At 37.0% G+C, this 24751-nt stretch overlaps 1 protein-coding gene across 1 annotated transcript in view; it reads right to left on the minus strand.

The window, feature by feature from the left end:
- PTPRN2 (protein tyrosine phosphatase, receptor type, N polypeptide 2) overlaps window positions 1-24751 on the minus strand; it is a 644397-nt gene that overhangs the window by 370725 nt on the left and 248921 nt on the right. Inside the window, exons 7-9 of the mRNA XM_014945055.1 lie at window positions 22781-23035; window positions 21388-21428; window positions 19324-19697 (exon numbers count right to left, since the gene is read on the minus strand). Of these exons, the coding sequence (XP_014800541.1) occupies window positions 19324-19697; window positions 21388-21428; window positions 22781-23035 (670 nt within the window). The remainder of the gene's footprint in view (window positions 1-19323; window positions 19698-21387; window positions 21429-22780; window positions 23036-24751) is intronic.

Raw genomic sequence — 24751 nt, forward strand, 5'->3', positions numbered from 1 at the left:
ACATTTTTTAATTTAGAAAACAGGTTGCAATCAAGCCTAACACAAGAGGACTGCTAACATTTAAAAAAGCAGTTATCTAGATGCAAAATTTGTATTTGCAAAAATTTCAGGTTATTAAACTTGTTACGATTCTAAAGAAGCATTAAGAACATTCTATCCCTAATATACAGATCACACTTTCTTTAGTTGTTGTTCAATACTGTGGAACCAAATATAAAAGTATTAAGTAAAAAGATAAGAAAATGATGTAGCAATGTCCAGTAAGAACAACAGATACAACATTCTCTGTCTAAAATGTGGTTATAGAATTATTCTCAACATTGTTAAAGTCCCAAATATCATAAAATTAAACCTTACAAGCTTGATACTTATCTAACTTATGCCACAGTAAATCAGAAACAACTTTGATGAGACTAACCCAGGGGAAAAAGGTTCTGTATTTTTTCCTTCAAGGATTTATAACAAGAAGGAGAAGGAGGTGTCAAAAAAGAATATACTGTTCGACATGATCTCTTCAACTGGACTAAGGGGAAAAAATGATTTTTCAAAGATCTGTACCTAGGTTACTATTTCTGGTTCACAGTGAAAGTTTTTGAATCTAATTTTATATCACAGTAATCATTGCCACAATTTTATTTATTGCTTGCAATGAGCACTGTTTAGTTATTTATTTATTGCACTGGGTTCTGCATACACTGCCCTAAGGGCACCTCTGTTTAAATAATGGGATGTCTCATGTGGATCTTGGTTAGGATGGAATTGCTCAGCCTCTCTTCATGCTACTAACCCAAAATGCTCAAGAGAACTCCTGTCACACAAGCAGAGGTAGCCCCTCAAGGCACCAGATAAATTTAGAGTTTTTCTAGATGTCTAAGACAGAAATGTTCTTGTGTGAAAGTAACAAAAGAATCTGATTGTTTCTGTAAGGAAAAAAATGTACTATAGATTATTCATAAAACCCCTATATTTCAAGGACTGACAGTGAGTAGAAATGTGATTATTCCCATCACTATGAAAGCAGATTGTCATAGTGACTCAGGGGCTTATGTGTTAATTAAATCTTTTCTCCCAAAGATGTTGGCTTAAATTTTATGGAAATGATTGGTGTCAGGAAGTGGGCTTTTACTGTAATAGCAAGTCTATGCAGTGGCACAGACTAAGTCTGCTGCGTACATTGGTGTCATTTTTTTAACCTAGGGAGTCTCATTTGTAAAAGCTCAACCTGCTACTCCCTGCTTATCCCTCCTTCCCTGAAAAAGCGTTCTCCAACTTCAGAAACAAGGTATGTTTCTACAAGCCAATGTAGTAACAGCAACTGGGGATGTAGTCAGAGCATTTGAACGATGAAGAGAAAATGGGAGAGAAAATGGTCTGGAATGCCATTCTTTTGCAAGCCTGATCATCCAGCAAGTCTTAATAACTCTCACCCAATACCAAATTAAAACACATAGGTTCACAAACTCACATATAATCTGTTAGGCTAAGAAATTGCCATTCATAACAGCACAGGAAAGTGCAGAACCAGTACTCTTTGGTACCAGTACTATCATCGATCATACTATCACATTTGAGCATTCACATTAAGAATGATTAATTTATATCATGATATTTTCCAATATAAGTCTTTTAATTCTTTAACATTGATACATGCTAGTAGTGTTTATTACAGTTCTGTGACAGTTGTACTGTAGGAGAGTTGAATATTTAAAACCTTTCTCTAAAAATGCCAGAACGTCATTTTTCATGCTCTATTTCTGCTTTGCTTTTGTTTAGTGTTGCTCAGCGTCGCATGGCTTCCTCTTGTACAGTGATTGCCCTTAGCTTTGTTTACCCAGAGGGAGCACACCGTTCCCACCAGCGCAGTGTTAAGCAAATGAGCCTACATGGTAGCAGCGTCATGCACCCACATCACCCATCTGATTTCAGGTTTACACAAGGACTGTTACCAGAAGACAACTTGCAAATATCACCTATCCTCCTGCCCATGGTCCTCCCACACGTCCCCAGCACAAGCACACAGTACTTGTGGAACAGCCACTATTTGTGATCTTTCATGTACCTGCTTGATTCAGTCCTACATGGGAAGAAGTTTCTGTATTATGGAGTGGTGGGTTTTTTTATGAATATGATTCATCTACCGATTGTAAGGGCTCAACAACTATGGAATTAATTCAAAGGAAACCGTTACGTAAACCAACAACGAAAAACAAAAAATAGTTGTTCAGTTAAGGAACAAACAACAGAAATTGCAATAGTAGAAAGAAGACTCTTTAGGCAGCCCTGATGATGAAACTATTTTATCAAGGCCAAAGACTTAGAGGAAGGCTAAGGGTGGGAGTAGGGTCCACACTACTTTGAACTTTCAAGATGTTCCCTATACTGAGGGAGGAGAGAGGAACCACCCTTTTTGGTGACAGTTGTTGCTGGCTCCAATTCACTCACAGCGGCACAGCACAGAGCAAGTCTCGGGACTATGGCCCCTCAGTTTCCAGACATGCTACAACACAGGTCCAACCCATATGCACCTTCTTTTGGGAGCCTGTGATAAGACATCTCAGTACAACAGGATGTGATGGTGAACCCTTAAAAGAGAAATCCCAACTTGGGCCTCAAAGACACAAAACATGCACTGAGAAAAAACAAAAGGCACCCATGGATGCTATTTATGCTTTGTGGGTTCTCTTGAGGCTGACCAACCCTTTTTCTGCCAAAGAAAATTAATGGCTCCTGCAGTGTCTTCAACAGTCCTTCTTGATTTTACCACTCCATTTTATGGTTGCTTTGAAGGTTTCTGATAATCTTTGATCTAGTATCTGGTCCTGAGAAGAATCAAATATTGGATGGCATAGCAACCTTTTGCAGATGACATAGCTGTTGGCAGCTGACATAGTGCTTGCTTTGGGTTTCCTATCTTTGCTCTCATTTCACTTGCTGTAGATTTCTCTTTTGCATCTTCTTTCAAATTAACTGTGCTGAGATACGATAATAGCAGCTAAAAGAAAATGTGATACATCTCACAGTTTACCATAATTAGTTTTGCGTCCATTTTAGGTCTCCAGCTCCAGTTTTCTACAGCTAGGAAGATGAAAAGAGAATCTGAAAGTTTAGAAAATTCACGTATAAGTAACTTTCTTCCATTGCTTTATTTTCTAATGCCATCTCTATCTGTGAGTGGTGGCCTAAATATAATTTTTCAGTTGACAGATTCAGACCCTACTGAACCAGTAGCAAAACTCTGTCTCACTCAGATGCCAATCTCTATCTCATATTATTTGTAAAATATACTTTGTTTGACAGGTTAATGACAATGAAGAAATAGATGGGGAATGAAGTATAAATATTTCCTTTGGGGTTTATGTAGATATATATATAGCTTTAAAGTCTGGCAGAGTGTCATCTGCAAAATATTTCACTGCTGCTTTTGTTTAATCTCACTTTTCAGGGCACAGCTCTTGCACTAAGCTAGTTATACCTGCTGGAACATATGGCTTATATCTCTGCTAAAAAAGCCAATATTATATGGTAGTACTGCATTATTCCTTCAGATGAAACGACTCCCCTGTTCAGTGTAAGACTGATGCAATGATTAAACATCATGACATAAGCATGAAAACTTCCCTAACCATTTTAACTACATAAAAAATAAATAGTCTAATCTGTACCTACTTGTCTGAGCTAAAATAGTCACAAGCCAACCAGCTCCCTATAACTTCATCAGGAGGTTTGTCTAACAAAAAAAATAGAAAGTAGATTTAGGCTATAAAGCTATTTTATTTAGAGAAAAATTCAAAATGAAAGCACAAGAACCAATATCTATTAATTTTAATGTGAGCTGCTAAGCATTTCTGAAAATTAGTGTAATCTATTTAAATGCTCAGGAGGGAATTCTGGAGCCCAACTTCATGTAATTGTTAAAATTTTTCCACAAAGTGTACTGGACATTGGTGAAAATTATATTATGTATTTTCCAATATCTAAATCCCTCCCAGTGAGGGAGAACAAACCAGAAATATTTTAAGGAATAATCCACTTACAGAGGCAATTTAAATAACAGAACATTGGATTAATATCTTTCTCTGCTATTGTCTATTGAAGATTTCTCTTTCTATTTGCTCAATTTACAAGAACAATACCGTGATGAGGAGACATTTCTAAAATCTAGTTCCAGGAAGCTGGCACAACTTGGAACAATCACATTAAGCTATTTTCTTCTCAGCCACTGCTACAAAATGTATAGAATTTGCTAGTCATTCTTTTAATCTGTCTATACTATCCCACTATCTTCAGTGGTTTTATATGAATCCGGGGATATCTGTTACTGAATGAATTATGAATGAGGAACAGAATATGTCTTCATCTGGAAGAGGCCTATCATGACCCTTAATTTCACCATCTGTAAAATGAAAAAAATGATACCAGCTTTCTACGTCAGATGCCTAGTGTTGTTATATAAAAGACCATTATTACTTGACTTGCATCCCTTTTGGATCCAAGAATAGAAAGAGCAGGACTACTGGCTGTCTCTAAAGGCTATATATATTTCTCTCTACCAAGTATAAAGGGTTGTAGTAGTAAAGACCATGTACACAAAAATTAACTTTTAATTATAATGAAAATGAGGGAACATTGCCCTGACAAAAATCTTGCTCCAAACTTTTGCAGCAGAGGGGATCTGTCTGGATTTAGAGCACATCTGACTGATTTAAGGGCATATTTAGATCACCTAGATCCAGGTGAAGACAACTTCTCCCTCTCTGGTGAGCCAGCACCTTGCTAAATGCCTGCTGTAGGCAAATGGAGCAGGAGGCCAGAGTCTTATGAACCAGATGTGCCTCATGAATTAGACCCCTCCAACCCAAGAGTTGTGCTGAACATTGGATGCTGATCTCAAGACCAGTTCAGCTTCATGCCTCAATTATCTGAACAATGCTAGAAATGGATGCCATGTTTCCAAGAAATTCCCATGATAAACTACAATCTGATGACTGAGAACAACCACTTTGAATAATGGATTGTTTATTTCTGACCTGGACCTAATGATTTATGCATTCAAGCCTCAAAGCTTCCCCTTCTGGTTAAAGAACAAGAAGGAAACATGTAAATGAAGGAACAGGAGGAGTTCTGTGGGGAATGACACTGGCAGCATGGCCAGCTCTGCATGCTGAGCTAAATGGAGCTCAAACTCTAATAAAAGCCAGTGGGCAATGTCAAAGGGAACAAGAGAAAAACAGAAGTAAACAATGATGAAAACTATATGTTCTGTATTTCCCAACATGCCTGTCAAAACAATCCTGTAAATTGATCCATTTTGGTAGGAAAAATCTGATCCAGTTATACAGATGGCTTGACTGCTAGCATTTGCCAAGCCAGCTCCCAGCTCAAGGAAAGCAACATGTAGCTCAATGTTACGCTGAGGTTATGTCAGTCTCACAAGCAGTTGCTCTCATTTGCTTTTCCTCCTCCCAATTGCCAAGTGTCTTCGGAAACCCACTTACCGAACTCTGAAATGCTCCCGTAGTGCCATCATTCAAATTATGTATTGTCTTTACCAGACTGTACCTAGTGCCCTTCCAATACTCTGTTTAGCAATTGTAATGCAGCACGATAATGGACATCCAGTCAGCCCTGTCAGATTAGTTCAATTGAATCATTTTCTGCAAAAATGAAGAATAATCTACAGTACAGAAATAGGTCTGACATTGGGAATTGCACTCCTTAAACCTAAATGTCAGTCTAATCCCCAGTGAAATCTTAAGTAAGGTAGGGTTCAATCCACCTAAAATTTGCTTAAATGGGGACACAGGCAATGGAGGCCAGTTCAACCATTTTGAAGAGTGCCAAGCACTGCACTAAAATTGCAAGGTGTTTCTCTACAGCCTGAAAGTTGCTGAGTGCTTAACTACAGTCCTCCCAGCAATATCGGAAATCACATTTTCTGAGGAGATAAGTGTCACTTTTGCATCATCCAGCCTCTCTTTTGCTATCCAAAGTCAAGCACAGTGGCATCTCTACTCCACCTATTTCCCCTGGAGAAGGTCCAAAATTTTGGTTACACCTGTGTTCAGCTGTAATGGTATTAAGTTTACATCTCAACCAGAGGAAGGTAGAACCTGAACCAAGCACTCAGGACCTTTTTTTTGGGGGGAGACATTTTTTACTTAGACTAAGGTTTACTTTAAAAACACTTTCAATGTTTACTAATGTAAAATGCATACATGCTCAAAAAATAAACTTGGACTAGTAGTCTTCATTCCTCCTGGGTGCTGCAAGTTAAGAATTATGTTTTCTCTTGCATGTTGTATATCTTTCTCCATTTCTTTTATAGCATAAAGATGAACCACTGGGCTTATCAAGGGGACAGTGTTATTGCTCAGGGCTGGTACATAAAGCAGTCTCCTAGGATGTGGGAATTAAAACTGCTCAGACTATCTTCAGTAAGTTCTCTCCATCTCCTGCTTCGTGAACTTTAAGATGCATTCCATAGTTTAAAATAATTATTTAAGAAAGTTCCACTTGGCCATGTTTCAATAATGTCTCTGCACCAACATCAAGTTGGCTTCCCCTCATTGACAGGGCAATTGTATCAGCTTCTTAATAGGTAGCATAGTCTCCTTAGTACTGGAAATCAAAAGCTAAACTAGAAAAAAATAATCAAAGTTCAGAAATATGGGTCTGCAATACCTTATGGAGTACTTTAGAGAGTCAAATAAAGAGGACACTGTTAAGATGAATAAAGTTTCATTTTTCTGGAGTAGTTTTCTCTAGTAAAACCATTTGGCAGCAGCATGGGCATTGACTAGGCTGCAGGCAAAACCCCTGCTAATGGGAAGCTGGGAGGAGCAGCCCAGCCAGCTCCAGCACAAGCTGCCTTCTCCCCTCCAGGCTTGGAAAAGAGGAGATATATTGGTGACAGGGCTCATGCTGAGGTGTATGGAGGTATTTCAGAGGTATTTCAGAGACTTACAGACAGGCTAGGCTAACTGTCTGCTTATTATTTGCTCTATCAAATGAAAATTTTTAAATCCAGTAGAGGGGTCTATTTGAACAGGTGAGAGTGTTCACAGCTTCAGCAATTTTAACCACCCACCTTCATGGACCACCAGTATTAGGCCTGATTCTTTTCACACTGTATCTCCACTCCCAGTGCATTGCTTGGAAAGGAGGAGCAGAGGAGCCAGAATGCCAGGACTCAGGCGCTGCCTCTCCATGGGCAAGGAGCTGATGCACACCAGCTAGGACTGCTTTGCCTGCTAAAAGCAGTCAGGAGAAAAGGGTAAAGAGGGGGAAAGCAATTTCCAGTTCCTGCTGCTGGGATCAAGGAGTGAGAAGAGCAATTGCTGTGGGGAGCATGTCCCCAGCAGTATGTACTAACCCCAGACCTTGTGTCAGTTCTCAGCATCAGCCACCGGCACAAGACTGGAGGTTATTTTAAATCACCTCAGACATGCTACAGCCTGATTTTCTTAAGCCAGCTGTAAATACAGGGGAGTCCCAAAATGAGACCTAAAAAATAAAGTCCAAGATAATTCTGGAAAAGTTCTGGAAAAAGAGGGTGAGAGAAGTGGTCAGCTGATATACATCTCTGTAAGGACTACCTAAGGAGCAGTCTAACCTGGGAAAAAGAAACACCATGACAGACAGAAACCATTAATTCCTTTTTTTTTTTCTGCTCTTAGGCACCACCGTGTTCACACTGCTAAAAAACAAGAAAGACAGGTGTTAAAAAAGTTGTCCAGTAACAATATTCAACAGTGACCTCAATTCCCTGAGGAAAAACTTAAAAGGTGTGAGGATTGCTAGGAAATTGCCAGTATTCAGGCAGTTGTCCAAAACCCAGTGAAAAAGTAGCAGAGTACCCATATTCTATGCCAGGAGTACTAGGGACAGCTTACCAAATGAATGAGAATATTATACATGAAAAGATCAGATTCCAACTGAGTCAGTATCTGATAGTGGTCAGATAAAAGAAAGGTGCCATTTTATCCTCATGAGACACATGAACCTCGTGTTTCCAGACTGGGATGATAATCTCAGCCATGCACTCTGTTGCCATGCACACTCGCTGCACTGCAGCCTAGGCAAAGTGCAGAGATCAGAAATAAGCCCCTCATGCCTTACATACTGCAGCAAGAGTATTCCTTCTAAAAAGAAATATACAAGATTATGGTATAATTCTACAAACAATCAGTTAATGTGATTACGTATATGTTCATTACTTCTAAAAATCTCCTTTTAAAAAATCTCCTGCTGAACTCTTGACTTCAGTGATATGTATTAAACTAGTTTGGGTTTTAGAAATGCATTGCAGGGAAACTGGAAACACCTACTTCAGTGTTTGCATGCCTTCTTTTAAATTTTCAAGTCTGAATATGTGTGCCACCATAACGAGAGTAGGATTCGTGTATCTAAACACAGCAGATCTTTTCTTCAAAATTTTCCACAGCCTCAGAGCCCAGACTATGAGAAGTTTTAAGAATACCTTTTCTTTTTTTTTTTCTAAAAAGGACTATTTTTTGCTAATGTCTATTATTCTGTCACACTTATTCCAACTGAATTTCATCTACCATTGTGCTTCTTAATCCCTCAATGTATTTAAATCCATCTGGAATTTTTCTAAATCCTCCATAGTTCTTCCTAACAGAGACAATTTGCCCATGGGGTACCACTAATCTCTCTACATGCTGGGAAGCAGCAGTTCATGACGAATCTTCCTCTCCTATCTCATAACCAGTTCTTAATCCGCAGTGACACCCTGGCCCTTGCTCTGTGACTCACTCTCCTGAAAGTCAGTATGAAGAGCATCCCATTTATCTCCTGTTGATTTGAAAGGTAGGTACAACTTGCAGTTTTGCTGCAACAGCAGCTTTTCTCCCGAGAGAGTGTGATGTATGTCGTCAGAAGGTGCTTCACTCCTGAGGCTCTTCCAGGTTCGGTGCTGCCACGAAGCAGAGAAGAGGGTCCCTGGCACTGCCTCCTGGAGGCCAAAGCTCAGTGGCCTTCAGATATAAATAGTCAAGATTTAAAATATGAACAGTAGCTTATCATTGATGTGGTCTCAGAGTCAGTGATCATAGCACTTCTTCAGCTCAGAGAAACTGAAAACAATGCTAGGAAAGCTTCTATTTTAAGGACACAGTTAAATTTGTTTCCTTTTTTTTTTCTGCTAAGATTAGTAAATATTTTAACAAGCAACATGATGGGAAACTCAGTTACTGAAGTATGAAATAGAAGGATGCGAACCTCTTTGTGTGCAAATTTCAGAAGTAACTGAACTATGGAAGAACTGCTGATGCCATCACTAAACAGATGTAGGTTTACCAAGGTTCCTCAAGAGATTTTCACTCCCCTCTTCCAAACTGACTCCTGCCTCCTGGGAACTGGCTTCACAGCACTTTCTAGCACACCAACACCACTTTTGTCTGACCTGAAAGGTTACTTACCAAAGGTGGTTAATACAGCTGGTGGCTACCAACATCTGAGCCACATGCCCTGCAATCTGGACAAAAGAGGGAATAAATAGTGCATGGTGTCCACTACGCATGCCCCATGAAGGTGTGAGCGCTCCTGCCACCTTAGGTAGCACACAGGATGTCAGGGAATTCATGGCAACACAGTGACATGGCTCTCATTCTGATCAGGTTGGCAACCACCAGCACAAAGCTATTGAATCTGGACGCCTTCAACTTCTACTTGTCTTTTTCTAGACAAAAAGGAAATTTCACTCATCACAAGAAAGGTGCATATCATCCATACAGTGGAGAAGAAACTGAGACATTAGAGGGGTTTGCTCCAGGTCAAAAGGAGGTAAGTGGGAGGAAAGAACTACTGGGAACTACTACTGGGAACATTTTAACATCAAAGTAATTTAAGGTATTACCATTAAATACTTTCTGAGCCTACCAAACCTAAAAAAAAGCATTTAGACACTAAAATTATATTTATTTCTCTTGTCTGGAACTGTCCCTGAGAGTAACTCATCTGATAATCTATAATGAAAGTCCTGGGCACTGATGCTTTAACTACATGGTGTTACAACCTGCCTTGTCTGTCTGAGTTTGAGTCTTTTGTCTGTGTTTCAGTATAGTTTCATGTATCTTGAAGTAAAAGTTTAGAAAAGGAATTCCTCAGAAAAGGAATGTAGTTCACCACTAAATGGACTTAATTTGGTTTTAACATGGCATGTGCCTTAAATTTAGTTAAATAATGATTAATTCTGTAAATGGATCACATTTATTCAGGATTCATGAAAACAACCAAATAACTTCTCAGCACAGAGCTACTCACAGAATTGTATGAGAGCTGCCCAATTTCACAGCACTGACATCCTAATCATTTTAAGAATGTTGCAATTTTATTGTATTGGGCTGCAGTTTCATATTTCTATGCTTGTTTCCTCAATGGTTTTATTAGCCATAGAACCTTTTATAAGCCTACTTCTGTTTTGACAGCTCAGCAAATTCCCACTTCTGTAATTTTTTTCCCTCTTTTCCCACCACCAGTAAGTGTGAATTTAAACCTCTTAATACAGACAGAATCAAGTCCGGACCAATTTGTAACACAGATGACACTTGGTAAAAATCAATGGCAGTGGTCAGGCTATGAAGGTCAGAGGAGATAACGGCATCGTGGAAACACGAGAGTGATAGAGAAGTCGAGAAGGAGCAACTCTCCAGAGTTTTAATGGAAGTGTGACACTGTGCCAGCCTGTACTTGCATTACTTCAAACACGCACCACCTCCAGCTGTGTTAATAGCAACAAATTCATACAGATGCTTTGTCGCTAGCAGAAGCGTGGAAGTAATGGCAATAATCTCTGCCATAATTTTGATATCCTCCTTTCTGAGACTAAAATGGACCCCAGCAAACTACTCCCCTAATGCTTTTTAAGCTGAATGTTAGAAACAGCGCTGGAGTCCTCCTATCATGAAGCCTGAATCCCTGATGCAAAAAAAAAAAAAGCTTTGAAAATGCAAAATTGTTCTTTCATATCAAATTGCACTAATTAATAAATGAGATTGAAGACAACTGATGATACACATTTTAGTGCAGTTCCAACTTCTCATTCTTTCTTTTCATTCATATCTTTCATACAAGTAATTAATAAATGAGATTGAGGAAAACTGATGATACACATTTTAGTGCAGTTCTAACTTCTCATTCTTTCTTTTCATTCATATCTTCCATCTTCCTTCAAGGCAGCTTAAAATACAGACCAATTTATAATGCAAATGGTTTAAATTAAAAATGACAAAGAATATCCAGTAACCTAGTGTTAAAAGAAGGAAGTTAAAGAAAGACAAAAAAATCTGTAAGAGATCCCAAATTTCAAAATTTTAAAACTAACTTTTCATAAAAGTCATTCTTCACACTCTTAAGAAATTTACTCTAAATTTATTTCTATAGCAGACATACCTAGTCTTTAGATTGTGACCTACTTTCTTCAAACTACTGCCAGTGGAAATCCAGAATATCTACTTGAAAGAAAAAATTAAATATTTGTTGTGATTTATTCTCTGTGTTCTGAGTCTGTCCTCACTGATTTTCTATCTATGAAATTTCATTTGCATGAAATAAAAATGATTTAGAGTGAGATTAAAATTACTTCATTCCAATTGTTAGTGCTCAGGCATTTACATGATGTACAAGTTATCCAAGTTAAGAAATTAAAAAAAAAATCAGGTGTGAAAATTAAATGATGGCATTTTTATATCTGAGCTTCCCAGGATTGGGCAGAACAGCACTGACAAAAAAGTACTGGTAGATAATAGACTGCATTATGATTCAGTTTGCTGCATTCCCAAGAATCCTGCTCTTTGGCTTTCTCCTTCTCGCTCATTTCAAAAGCTTAAATTTCATCCCTTTTTTTGGTAATGAACTAAATGGTAATTACCTGAAAAACACTGCGATACGCTAGAAGTATTGACCATATGGTATTGTGAGATATTGCAGCATCTCAGGGTTTTAATGACTACCACTGTTTATAAAAACAAAGCACAGCTCCCAGCCGCATCTCTAGTTGGGGAATACGCAACGTGCAGCCTCGGCGACTAAAGGCCTTTGGCCTGGGGACAGCAAAGTAACCTGAATTTGCTCACAGAGGGCTTGTGGAGTACCTGCACCAGCTGCTTTCCTGAAAGAACCAACATGCGGTACTCGAACAAGGGATGGTAGCACAGAAGGTATGGAAATACAGAAATGGGAATATGGGAATGTCTGTTCTGGGAAACTAGGCCAACAGCATACATGGAGAGATACAAATGTCAGCTAGTCCTTGTGGCTCTACTGGGCACTCCAGACGTGCTCCTACAATTACCTGTTGCCTTTTACTGATTTAAGACACCTGAGTGATTCCTTGTATTACTGTTGCTAGTGTGACAGATCAGCTGGTCACCAGCTAAAGCAATTCAAATTTTTTCTCTGGATGTTCCTCTAGAAGTAAAAATGAAGAGCTAGTCCTGATAGAAAGCAGAGGAAAATATCTGGGGAAGTGAAGCCCTAAGGGGAGGGAAAGATGGACCCCTGGAAGGACTCTTGTCTTGTAAAGTGATCTACATCAGCAGGTGAGAATCATATTCCAGGATAATATATTTCAACAGATTTTGGAAGCACAAACAACAGAAGCTGACAACAACAGAAATAGAATGGACTATAATCTTATCTCTGCACATACAAAAGAAATTCAATATATTCAAAGCTGAATTCTCGTATTGAAGCTGACGACAACAGAAATAGAATGGACTATAATCTTATCTCTGCACATACAAAAGAAATTCAATATATTCAAAGCTGAATTCTCGTATTGACGAAAAAAGACACGTAAATAGTAACTGTTGTTTTTTCTCTTATTTTCTTGTACAAGAATAAAAAGCATGAAACATCATTTTCCTATGGGAATATATAATATCTGAATTAAGGCACTGAGGTAGTAATGTGGGGGATATGATCTCTGTCACTTTCTAAGTCTCACAAAGAATCTGGAGGATTAAAGAGGGAAAAATTATTTTATTTCTAGAAAACTCTAGGGAGTGCGAACAATTACATGTGAAGAGTTACCCAAAGAAGATTCTAGGTTTATGTCTCTCCACCAGTTATGGTGCCGAGACAAAATTACAGAATTTTCTCTACTGGATAAATTCATAGGCAAGTATTTTCCATCTGTATTATTTAGGTAGGGGATCAGGCTATGATATCAGAAGCAAAACTTTTGGCTTTAAAATCAATGATAGATATTTATGGAACTTATTTATACAAGGGTAGAGACTGCTAGGGAAAATGACAAAGTGAGGGATAAAAATTTTACATTTAATCTCCTATTTAATGTTGTCCCTTGCTGATTTTAACATATTTCAGTAGCAAGAGTTTTCCTGGTTTATGTATGTTTATAATTTCTTTAAATTTTTTAAGCTAGTTGTAAAAGTTAAGAGAAGAATATGCACAAATCTTTTTCACTTGGTAAATTGCAGTTGCAGGTAGAATAACAGTTTCAAAGAGGACACTGAGATATGCAGAGAAGGTCAAATCAGTGTTTCTGTTTGTATATATGCATTAAGGCACAAGAACATTTTGTTGTTATCTTCTAAAAAAGAGCTGAAAAGCTTCATAGAGTACAAAAGCTCAGCTTCTAAGAAACATCAAGATCTTCCAGTAACAAAGAACAATAAAACCTATCAGTCCTGTTTCGTTGCTGTAAATATTGTAATTTATTTTCTCTTACTTATTGTAAACTTCATTTTTAAATGCAATTAAATTGCACTAAATATTTTAACCTGGTAGGGGAAATAAATAATGAAAATCATAAAAATATGACTCTTTAATGGTTTGCCTAGGAAAACAGAAAATTTGGGGAATAAACCAAGAGTTCTGAGACCCAGTTTCAGGGTCCTAACCTGTACGCCATCCTGTGGAAAGTAATCATTGTATGCAAAGCAGTATCATTTATCACCTTTGTAAAGGTGGAGAAATAATATCAAGCACTTGGAATTAACCTAACCCTTCAGCATGTTAAATGGGTCAGACTAATCATATTTCATAGCAACTTTATACTATGAACACAAGATCCATTTTCAGTTTTTTCACAGCATCTAAGCAGAATACCAGCTACCTCAAATTAAATGCATATAAAGGCACGTATGATCCAATTAAGCTAACATGTCGTGAACAGATTTACAGCCTCTATAATTTTTCATAGACTGTCTGGAAATGAGAGTTAACATATGACAAAACATGAAATATCAAGGAATCGACTAATACAACAACGCCAGGAGTTGGCTCACAAGCTGACAGAGCTGCCACGAGCTCTCTCTGATCTTGTATTTTATGAGAAGCTTCAAGCACATGCATTGTGATAAATCACAAAACAGGACAGTTCCTCTGCATTGGGTGTCCAAGCAAGGCTTCAGAAAAGCATGACTTGACTTTAAAGCTCGAAAGACTATGATGAGCAGTGAAAAGAAATGAAATTTCTACTCTCAAATTAAGAATTTTCTTAGTGCATTTAAGTCTAAATACCCAATCTCATGTTAGGGAAATTGCACACCAGCTTGACTGTTTAAGCTGCTAAGCGTGCAGCAGCTTGCATTTAGTTTCACTGGAGGTGGCAAGAACTACATATTCTGGAAAGTTAGGCTTTGGGTTTCCTCATGAGGGACTCGGGAGGCTAAACATTGTTTAAATGTTTTGATTGTGGGATCTTGGCCCTCAGTTTAGAGCATATTCTGGCAGACAAATGGGAGTGCTGGCATTATTTCTAACTAAGAAAAAAAGCTTTCCATATTTGAAGAACTAGAAGTTCAGAGAATAGGAATAGTTCTTTGGTCCAAAGGTAGACTTCATTGATTTGAGAGCTCACATTGATGTATCCCCTCTATAACAGAACATTATTTTATAAGTACGTCCAAAGTAGCATACAAATGAAAACAAGATCCTCTAGATTACTTTGTTTTGTAAGATTGCTTTAGAATTTCAGAGCTAAAATTAGTAGAAACAGTTTGAAGCAGTTACATTGAGAAAGAAACAAACCTCTTTCACACAAGTCCTACGGTGGTAGAATACGAATTTTTTGAGGGAGAAAAGAGTAAACAAAGTAAATCACCCAATTTGATTGGTTTCTCGGCATAATAAAGTGCTGAAGCAGCACAGTGGAGGATTTGCTGGACAATTTTCTACACTGAAACTGTCAATTCATTCTGAAGCTTAGCGCTGATGGATATTATGGATTGGTATGGATTGCACTGCTCCAACCATCTGAAAGGTCACTCGACAAACACAGCAGGAGTGACCTATTGTTCTTGCCATTGACAATCAGACTGCCATTTTGACAAGTCTTTAAACTATCACAAACCTTTTCTTCAAGTATTACATGGAAATGTTTATCTTTGCTTTGTGGCACAATTAAAAGCTGGCATCTTAGGAGTTCACTGAAGCAGTCTTAATATCTCCTTGGGTCAGGCTTGCAAAGCCATGGAAGCCTGAGAATCTAATAGTGAATGGATCACCCCTGACATCTGTCAACTATACCACCGAGAATAATCTTTTCAGTTCCATTTTCAGATGAGAAGGTGAAAAGAACTCAAGCTATTATCCCCAGTGTACAAATATGTTGGAATACTTCCCTTTCTCACCACAGACCACTGTTTCAGCTGTAAAAATGAAGCTTCACTGCTCCAAAACATTGTGGCCAATAAAAATTGATGGATTGAAACATTGTCCTATTGCTTTAAAGGGAAGAAGAAAATCACAAAATTAGTAGTATTGGAAAATAAGTACCTTTCATATTGGTATGATAAATAAGTGCCGTTCATATTTTAGCATTTCATTTTGTGTGCACAAGTCAAGAGTGGATTAAAAAACCCCATCCTAATCATAATTTTAAGTTAATAATCTTAAATGTGCTAACTGCTGTAAGAAAAATACTTCACATATGAATTTGTCTAAGACTCAGGCTGTTAGAAAGATAAATTTCATGCCTACCTTTAGCTCCAGCTTCCTCTCTATTCAAAATAGAGAACTTTAAAAAAGCATAAAGATCTAAATACAAAATATCAAAGACCAGTTGTGAAATCAATTTCCTGAGTACTTACAGACTACAGTCATCTCTCAAACAGGAGTGATTTCAGACTGACATAGATTAAAGATCTGACTAGGAATAGTTCCAGCCCCTTTATTTCACTGTATGAATATAACCTGAATGTATAGCTATATATAAATGGGTAGCATGCACCTAAGCCATTTATTAATACTATTTATTTACTGCAAACAGAGAGTAAGTTTTTTAGCACAAAAACTTAATGATGCAGGAAGCTTAATAAAGAAATGTTCCTTAAATGGACATTAAAAATTTCTCTTCTGTGCAGTGACAGTTAAAAAACATCCCTTTCTCAACCCTCTCTCCCCCAAGAAAAAACTCAATTACAGCAACATTCATGAAAACAAGTCCTTACTGGAACTCTTGGCTACAGTGATCCAACTGCTCTCTAAGGCCACTTTATGTACTAAAGAAATGGTTGTGGGAAACACTAGTACATAACAGATCCCTCAACTGCTGTAGAAAGTATTTCACTGTTCCTGCAGAGTGGAAAAGTCCATTTTTAGCATGTGGAATTTCCTGAACAGGTTTTGTTAATCTTATAAAATTCCAGAATATATAAAGATTTTTATTTTTTTTTTTCAAAATATGAGGTTTTCATTTTATTCTTGCATTTCAGATAGATCTATTCAAACCAAACAAGTTTATCAACAAAAATTAAACCAGTGTGTTTTGGAGTATGAAATGTTGAGAAGGTCAAATCACTGAAGAGTTATAAGTCACTGGCTGAGAACCATGAACCAAAATCTGTTTACTGAAGATTGAATGCAACATAATCCTGGTACAAAAGGAATTTTTCTTTAGTTCAACTCAATCAGCTAAGTCTCATTAAAAATTAACTCATTTCAGACTAGGAACTGAAAACAAGCATGAAAGCTTATTGTCATCTCTATGGTGACTTTGGAGAACAAGACATCTAGTTGTACTCAAAGTGCTAAGAATGTAGTGAGGACTTATCACCAAGTTACCATTAAAAACTAAAATTGTTTTGACAAACATATTTTTGCATTCAAACCATTTGAAGTAGTTTCATCTAACTACTTTCAATTTTTTTTCCCATAATTTCTGAGCATTTTTAACAACATCCCAATGTTTATCTAAAAGTATCTTGTCCTAAAGTTACTATAACTATAATAATATAGTATATTAGAAAAGATCATTCTTTCTGGTATTGAAAATAGTAAAGAAGCTGAACAATTCTATGCTAAATTGTATTTGTCTATATGGAGTCATATAGGATCAAGAACCTTTGGACAATTGACTCTCTTCAGCAAGTTGCATTGAATAATAACAGACACAATTCAGGGAAAATCCATCAGCAGGGAACTAGTTAGGGAGAAAACCAGGTAAGATGACACAGTGAAGAATATACACACTGTGAAGACTGAAAGTCAGAATGCTCCCAATACACAGAGCTGTGAAAGCTCTAAGCTTTTAGAGAATTTATGAGCCAAATAAGTCTGCATGGTCAAGGGAGATGGTGTCATTAAGATACTGTTGAATATAAAGCTGCCTTCCAGACTGATGTGAGTTAAAAGGCCCTGGGGAAGCAGCACTGAGCTGGGGAAAAACTGGCTGCTACTGCTCCCCATAGTATTCATAGGCAGGAACCAGGAGGTGTGCTTAAACTAGGGTAGGGTAGACTATTTTCAAAAACACAGAGTGTCTCCTTGAAAAAAAGCAAGCAGTAATGCAACCTAACTGAAGGACTAAGGTATGACCTAGACAAAACACTGGAATAGTCTGTAATAACTAGCTTTCTCCTGAGCAGGTTCTTGAGAATAGGAAGCCTGTTACAGGAAGCGGTCAGCAAAAATGAATATTACAGCAAAAAAACCTGAAAAGTGTAATTGCAAAAGCAGCTTACAACTGGTTAATTAAATCCAAAGCATTTGATCATTAAATAATGATTAAGAGTTGTTACTGACACACAGACATGTTAACAGAAGTACGAGGACCTCAAATCATTTGGGAATTCCCTTAAAGCAAGTACTCCAAAACTCCCCAAAGGTCTTTTCTAAATGCTAGAGCTGGGTTTCTCTAGAAAGTGAACAAATTTTAACACTAAAATGGTAAAAATAAAACTCAGCATGAGACATGATAGCAATGCAAGGATCTGTTAACATAACTCTCATCCCCACTATGTTCTCACAAGGTGAGCCCTTTCCTTCAGCAACTCTCATTCCAGTAACTAACTTTTATTTTCTGCAGGGTAACCTCTGAATCCTCTGAATCCTTATCTACCTTCCATTATCTCTGAGGAGTAAGTGTTTGCATCCTTTCTTTGAGATCCCATCTTTCCCAAGTGTAGCCCCTGGGAGAAGGCAAACAAGAAGTTGTCCTCTGATATCCAGCCACATGCATTTCAAAACAACACAGTGTAGTAAAATCAAGAATCCTCCACAGTTCTATTGCCTTTGGTCCCATTAATAAGTTTGAGACAGTTAAAAGAATCAATCCATGCTACAGAAGTTTCTGTCTCAGTTTCTCTAAAATATCTGGGCAGAGATTTGTAGGCCCATCCTAGAAATTCCTAATTTCTCACAGAAGATAAATTGGGATTACTAACCAAATCTAACATTGTTCTCACAGGAGGAAAGGATGTAAAAGTACCCACATCATTCTAAACTCCAAAATGTTCCTATAATAAACTGTGTATCACTATGAGAAAAAAAAAAAAAAAAAAAAAAAAAAAGCTGTCTTTTGAAAGTATAGTATTAAATGTCAAATTCATTAGTGACATGACCTGAAATCATTAGGTCTTTCTTTCTAAACTAGCTGCATATGTGATGTTTGGATTCCTATGTGTGTTATTTTCAGATCAAAATGAAACCACAGAGAAAATATTGTGCTTTGTTATTGTGTGTCATTTTTTGAAAGAATGACTCAGACATTGATATTTAGGATACTTTCAAGTCAAATATTTAAAGCCCACATCCTACCCATAAGTACACTTACTGACATATTGGAAGGTCACTGGAACATGAGAAGACAGAGAGAGGTCTAAGCAAAAGACCTACAAACTAAATATCTTCCGCATTGGAGGAAAGGCAATTGTAAGAAAATGGAACTGTTTCCTTGTATTTTCATCAAAGTACTGAACAGGTTCCAAGCAGTTTCAGATCTATTAAAAATCAGGCCTGTGGCATTTTCCTCTTGTACATTCATATTTCATTAGGTGCAATGACTTTATCTTTTTTCCAGTTAAAAATGCCATTCAAATTGGCTGCTGTACTTACTCTTTCACTGTGACAATATAGCCATATCCTTTCTCCTCAGAAGATTTCACTTCAAGCTGTAAGCCTTGTCCCGTATTTTTCTCAGGCTCTTCATAGGAGTTTCCATCCTGCCTTAAAGCATTCTTAATCCAGTAGCGTGCCTTGCTTGGGTCTTCAGAGTCAGATTCACTGTTCTTTGCAGCTGTCAGTTCCCTTGAGAAAGTCTCGCTTTTTACGTTTTCCACTCCAGCTTTTACTTCTTCTGAGGAAGAAGAGTCAGTGTCTTCAGATTTCTTGGCTTCCGTCTTAGTAGATTCTTCAGGTGTAAGGTCTTTAGGCATACTGTCAGGTAATGCATTCTCATTCAAGAAGTTGACTAGTTTTGCCGTGTTCTCCTGTATTAAAAGAATATTTTTATTTTTAAAACTAAACACAGGAATGTTATATTGAACCAAACCTGAATATAATCTTTCAAACTCTTATTGGTATAGTAGAGTCTATTCATGCCAATGTCACATGGTCATTTTCTTAATTTCTATCTGCTGCCAGACTATGTAAGAACATAACATTTATTCAGCAATAATAAAAGAGTATTAAATTATGCCACTGTATTTTTCACTGGTTTTAATAAGGGCAAAGAAATTTTATCGTTAACAGTTACTTCTTCAAATATCACAGAATCTAGATAGCCTTTTCTCTGGCTTGAACAGCTAGAAGAAAATGCTGATGATACTTTCATAGTGTTCATTTTTGTGTGTCTGTGTGTTTAAGCATTGATAAGAATGAAACTTTGCTATTGGGTCTCAGGAGTCATACCACAGGAAAGGGAACAGATATTATGTGACGAATTATGTTTCACTTATTTATCTCTAGAAATTGTGTGATCCACTAAGCTAAACATGTGATTGTAGAAAATGTCTGTCTAATAAATTGAAACAATAAGCAAATGAGAAAAAGTCAAAAACACACCTGGGAAAATTCATTTTCTAGTTTCATTGTATAAGTTTATTGCAACCAAGCATTTGGGAGGAAATCATGGCTAATGGGCACTTTGTGCTCTGTGTCACAATACATTCTTTGGTATCACATCCCCTATTCAAGCTGTCACTTAGAAATCTGTACATGGGATCCTCTGTAAGTCTACTGTGAATGCAGTGCTTCTTTCCTTGAAGAATTTCATGTGGATGGTTAAAGTTCCTGTCAAATTGTCCATTTGTGTGTTTTTCTTGCTTGGTAGAAGGGCAGCTAAAGAGATTTTACTGGGAACATAAGAGGTTTTGCCCATTTGTAAGTCTTGCAGTGTTAGCTTTTGCTAGACTATATAGTAGGAGAAGTTTCAGAGCAGCTTTTAAAAAATATTTCTTTGAGAATTTTCTGCTCCATGCAACCCAGAAAAAGAAAGTTGAATATACTTCAAAAATAGATGAATATTGGGCAGAAGTCTATAGGATATGAGTCAAAGTTGAAGAGGAAAATTGTAAAAGTAATCTGGATTAAAATCCCAAATTGTCGGTTAGCACCTAGGGTATGAGATGTAACGCCTACAGCTTTTGAAATACCTCTGATATTCAAATATTTGGAAGAATATATGGTAAAGTGAAAGAATGAGAAATGACAGATCCCCTGAAAGGAGAGTGAATTTTGAACCCTCCCACAAACACGTGCCCTCGGAGGGAATGTGTTTACCCATCTGCTTCTGAAAATCAGAAAGATTATCTGAGCAAGGATGCTTACATTCCCCAGAAGAAAGAGCCATAGGACACACATCAATACTCAAAATTTACTAACCTGAGGAAAAGCATGGATTTGTCTGAACTTTAGGATATATTATGAATTCTATTTACAAGGGCAGAAAGGCAAAACAGTACTTGATTTTGGTTCTTTGAAAAACTCATTTTGGTTAAGATTTAAATAAATGTTCATTTAATATTTCAATGCATCAACATCAATATGCCTATGCTGTGATACTGAATTACATCTACACAAGACAAAAAAATGAGTCTTATATTTCAGAAGTGTGTTTTGACCTTCACTGCACATAAACCTGATATTCTGAGATGGAATGCTTGTATACTTGCACTTTACCTCTTTATCTGTTCTCGCACTGGATTCATGCACTCCATTGCCTGTAGGACATGAAAAGCACAAATACATAGTTATGAAGGAAAAACATCATATATGAAACAAACACCATTTATAGACTGCTTTGTAGTGGTGGCCTTTTCATGCAATTTAAACATTAAGACATCAAAGCTGAAAGGGCAGAGTAAAGAGCACTGTATAATTCAGTATTGTCATTCTAACTCCACTTTGACAGCAAATTAATGCAAGATCAATAGACAGAGTACTTCAAGAGCCAATGTAATAGTGTTATTTTGCTAATTAAGTGTCCAATCTTCATATAAGTTTATCAATATCTAAGTAAAAAACACCAATAAAATGGTTCAAGCTTGATGAATGGACATTTACATTAAAGAAAAAGGAAACATACACCCCTCATACACATTGTGGTGGAAGAAAAATACATTTCTATAGCCATCATCTAGCAAAAACATGTTACAGTTTAACTACAGTGATGATATGCAAGTCACACCATTAACCTCAGCCAAATAATGTTGGCTATTTGGTTTATGAACTGAGTCTTATTCATCTCTCCCAGCATGATTCACCTCAAACTCTCAAGTCTGCTCATTTTAATCTACGCAAAGAATCGGCAATTAAAATAACCAGACTATCCCTAACTAGTAAGGATTTCAGTATATCACCATGAAAAAAGACAAAATAAGTTAAAATAAGTGTTTATCCCTTATATCATATTTTTGATGTCCTAGATATCATAACATTCCTAAAATAGAGAATGGTTAAGCGGTAACTTAAGTCCCACTGTAGTATTGACTCATTAATGCTAATTACTGTAGCTCCTGAATCTGCATCACCAGGAAAATATGTGTCCAGGCAGAAGTAAATAACCATAAGAACTCTTTTATTTCCCTAAGCAGGAAAGGGAATGAGTAATTTTCTATCTGTACCTGTCTAAGACTTCTGCAAATAGTTGTGGTACATTAAAGAATGATTATATGTAAAACACAATTTTTTCACCACATCTTTCAAACTACATTCTAGGAATATAGTAATTTTTCATTATAATTTTTTTTAAACATAACATTTTCAAGGAAAGGAAATTAGCTCACACAGCATAAAGTAATTTGTATTTCAAGATAATTGGGTGTGTAGGTTTATCTTGTTTGTGAAGCTTGAAGACCAACGGTTCACAAAGAGATGCATTTTTGATAAATAAAGTATCTGTTGTAAAAAGGAAACAACGAAGCTAAAATTCTACAGCCTTCAGATAAAAATAGAGAAACCTTCCCTCCTGTTCTTTTTCAAACCAATTTTAAGAGGTCTAGCACTATTGTGAAACAATAAAGAAAATTTAGGGTAGATATCTTTTGCTGTACTTAACTCTTAGAATTAATACCTGGTATGGTAACACTGTTTTCCATTAATCCAGTCTGAATCTCTGCCCTTCCTTGAGCACCTTCTTTCTTCATTTGCCCTTCTGTTTTGTCTTCTCTAGTTTTTCCAGCACCGTCCTCTGTTTCTTCCTGAAGGCCAACTGTTTGAATTGCATTGGCGATAGTGTCAGCGATCTCATCCAGTTCCGTTGAGCTGAGATTCTCCACATTCACCTGGTGTTTCTGTAGGTCCTTCAATACATCCTTAATAAGTGTCTCTGGATCACAAAACAACAAAAGTACAAGATTTAGCTGAGTACGTGAAACATGCTTGTATCAGTAAATATCTTTCATGTTTCCTAAAAGATAGGTTTTCCTTCATGGAGAGCATCTGTTTTCCAAAAGAGTGCACAAACATTCATGCTGTCATTTTTATAAAAAAACACAGTATTATAAAAGAATGTAAGAGTTTATAACCAGGTGGACCCGTGCCAGGCACTGGGAGACATATGCCACTACAACACAGCAAGTTGTCCTAGAGAGAAGGGTATAAAACTCTCACCTTTTCTTCCCAAAAAACATTGTTTCCTAGCCTAAACCAATTCAAAAAACTAAAGACAAGTGTTAAGGTAGCTTAACTTTTTTTAGCTGCACTAAGACAGTGCAAACAACACTACTGTTTATTAGAGATCAGGCTTCTTTGGTGATTTTCTTTTTGCAAGGTAAATAGTTACATAGATTTCTACGAAAAAAAAAAAAAAAAGAGTCAGATATTTTGCTTTTCAATCAAAAAGCTCCTCTTCGATTAGAAGTGGATATGGATATATCTCCATTACATACATGGATATGTAATGGACAAACTTTCTAAATTGTATCGATTTCTCTTGGAAAATATATATTTTGTCAGAATAACTTGACAGAAAAACTAAATTATTGAAGCAGAGCTAATAAAGTCAGCAAAGAAAAGACGGAATATGTGTCAGTTCCAAATCAAAACTAAAACATTTCAACTAAATATATAGATACGTTGCAAGGCACATCACAGTAGGAAAAAGTGTTCTTGCAAAACTGTTTGATTACCTGACATCAGTACACCTGCAAAAGAATGAAAACTGTGATGACTTCAGTGACTTTCTTTTTCAAGAGGTTTTGCCATACATTCATTGACATGGAGAACTCATGACATGCAGGCATTCTAGGCTACTGTTACTGAAGAACTACAAGTGAGACTTAGAATGTCAAGGACCAAAGGCAACAACCAAAGCCAGTAAGTATGAGAAACATCATGTTTTCAGTATACTGGAAAGAATAGTCACATTAATGTCTGTAACAGCCTGGTGAAATGGAGGTCTACGTAAAAAGTCCTGCAAACTTCATGAGGTTCCTGATACGATGTTAATATATGTCCATGAGAAATATGGGTGTTTCCACTTCTTGTTATGGCACTTGTCCATGTTTTATATCATTTCATATTATTGGATAAGGCTGATAAAGAAATAAATATCAGTGCATCTATTTACAAACACCTTTAGGCAATTTAAGGAAATTATGATGAATTTATTAAAATCAGAAAGTATTTTTGGAGAAAGACCAAAAAGCAGATGGATACTGCAACAGCACATCACTTAAGCAGCACATGTACTTGACCATGCATGTACCTGCTCACAGCTCTTGTACTCTCCCACTGACCCCTTCTAAATAGAATCAGCAATGCTCAGCCATGTTTCACAGAATGACAAACCAGATTTCTCCCTTAGCTCCAGCTTCCAAATAGAAGGTGGCAAGTTGCCTTTCATAGTTGCCTTGGAACCATGACAACAGTACAGACACATATATCTTAGATGACGTAATAATTAATATCAGCTTCACCAGTAGATTTCCCCTAGTAGGTAACAATAGCAGCTTATCAAGGGAAAACAGCTTTTTATTGTACAGCACACAAATCATGCTCCATACCCTGTTGACACAACAGCCAAGGCCAGCTGGACTGACCA

This window comes from Calidris pugnax, unplaced genomic scaffold, assembly GCF_001431845.1.
Source record: "Calidris pugnax isolate Ruff unplaced genomic scaffold, ASM143184v1 scaffold54, whole genome shotgun sequence".
NCBI lineage: Eukaryota > Metazoa > Chordata > Aves > Charadriiformes > Scolopacidae > Calidris > Calidris pugnax.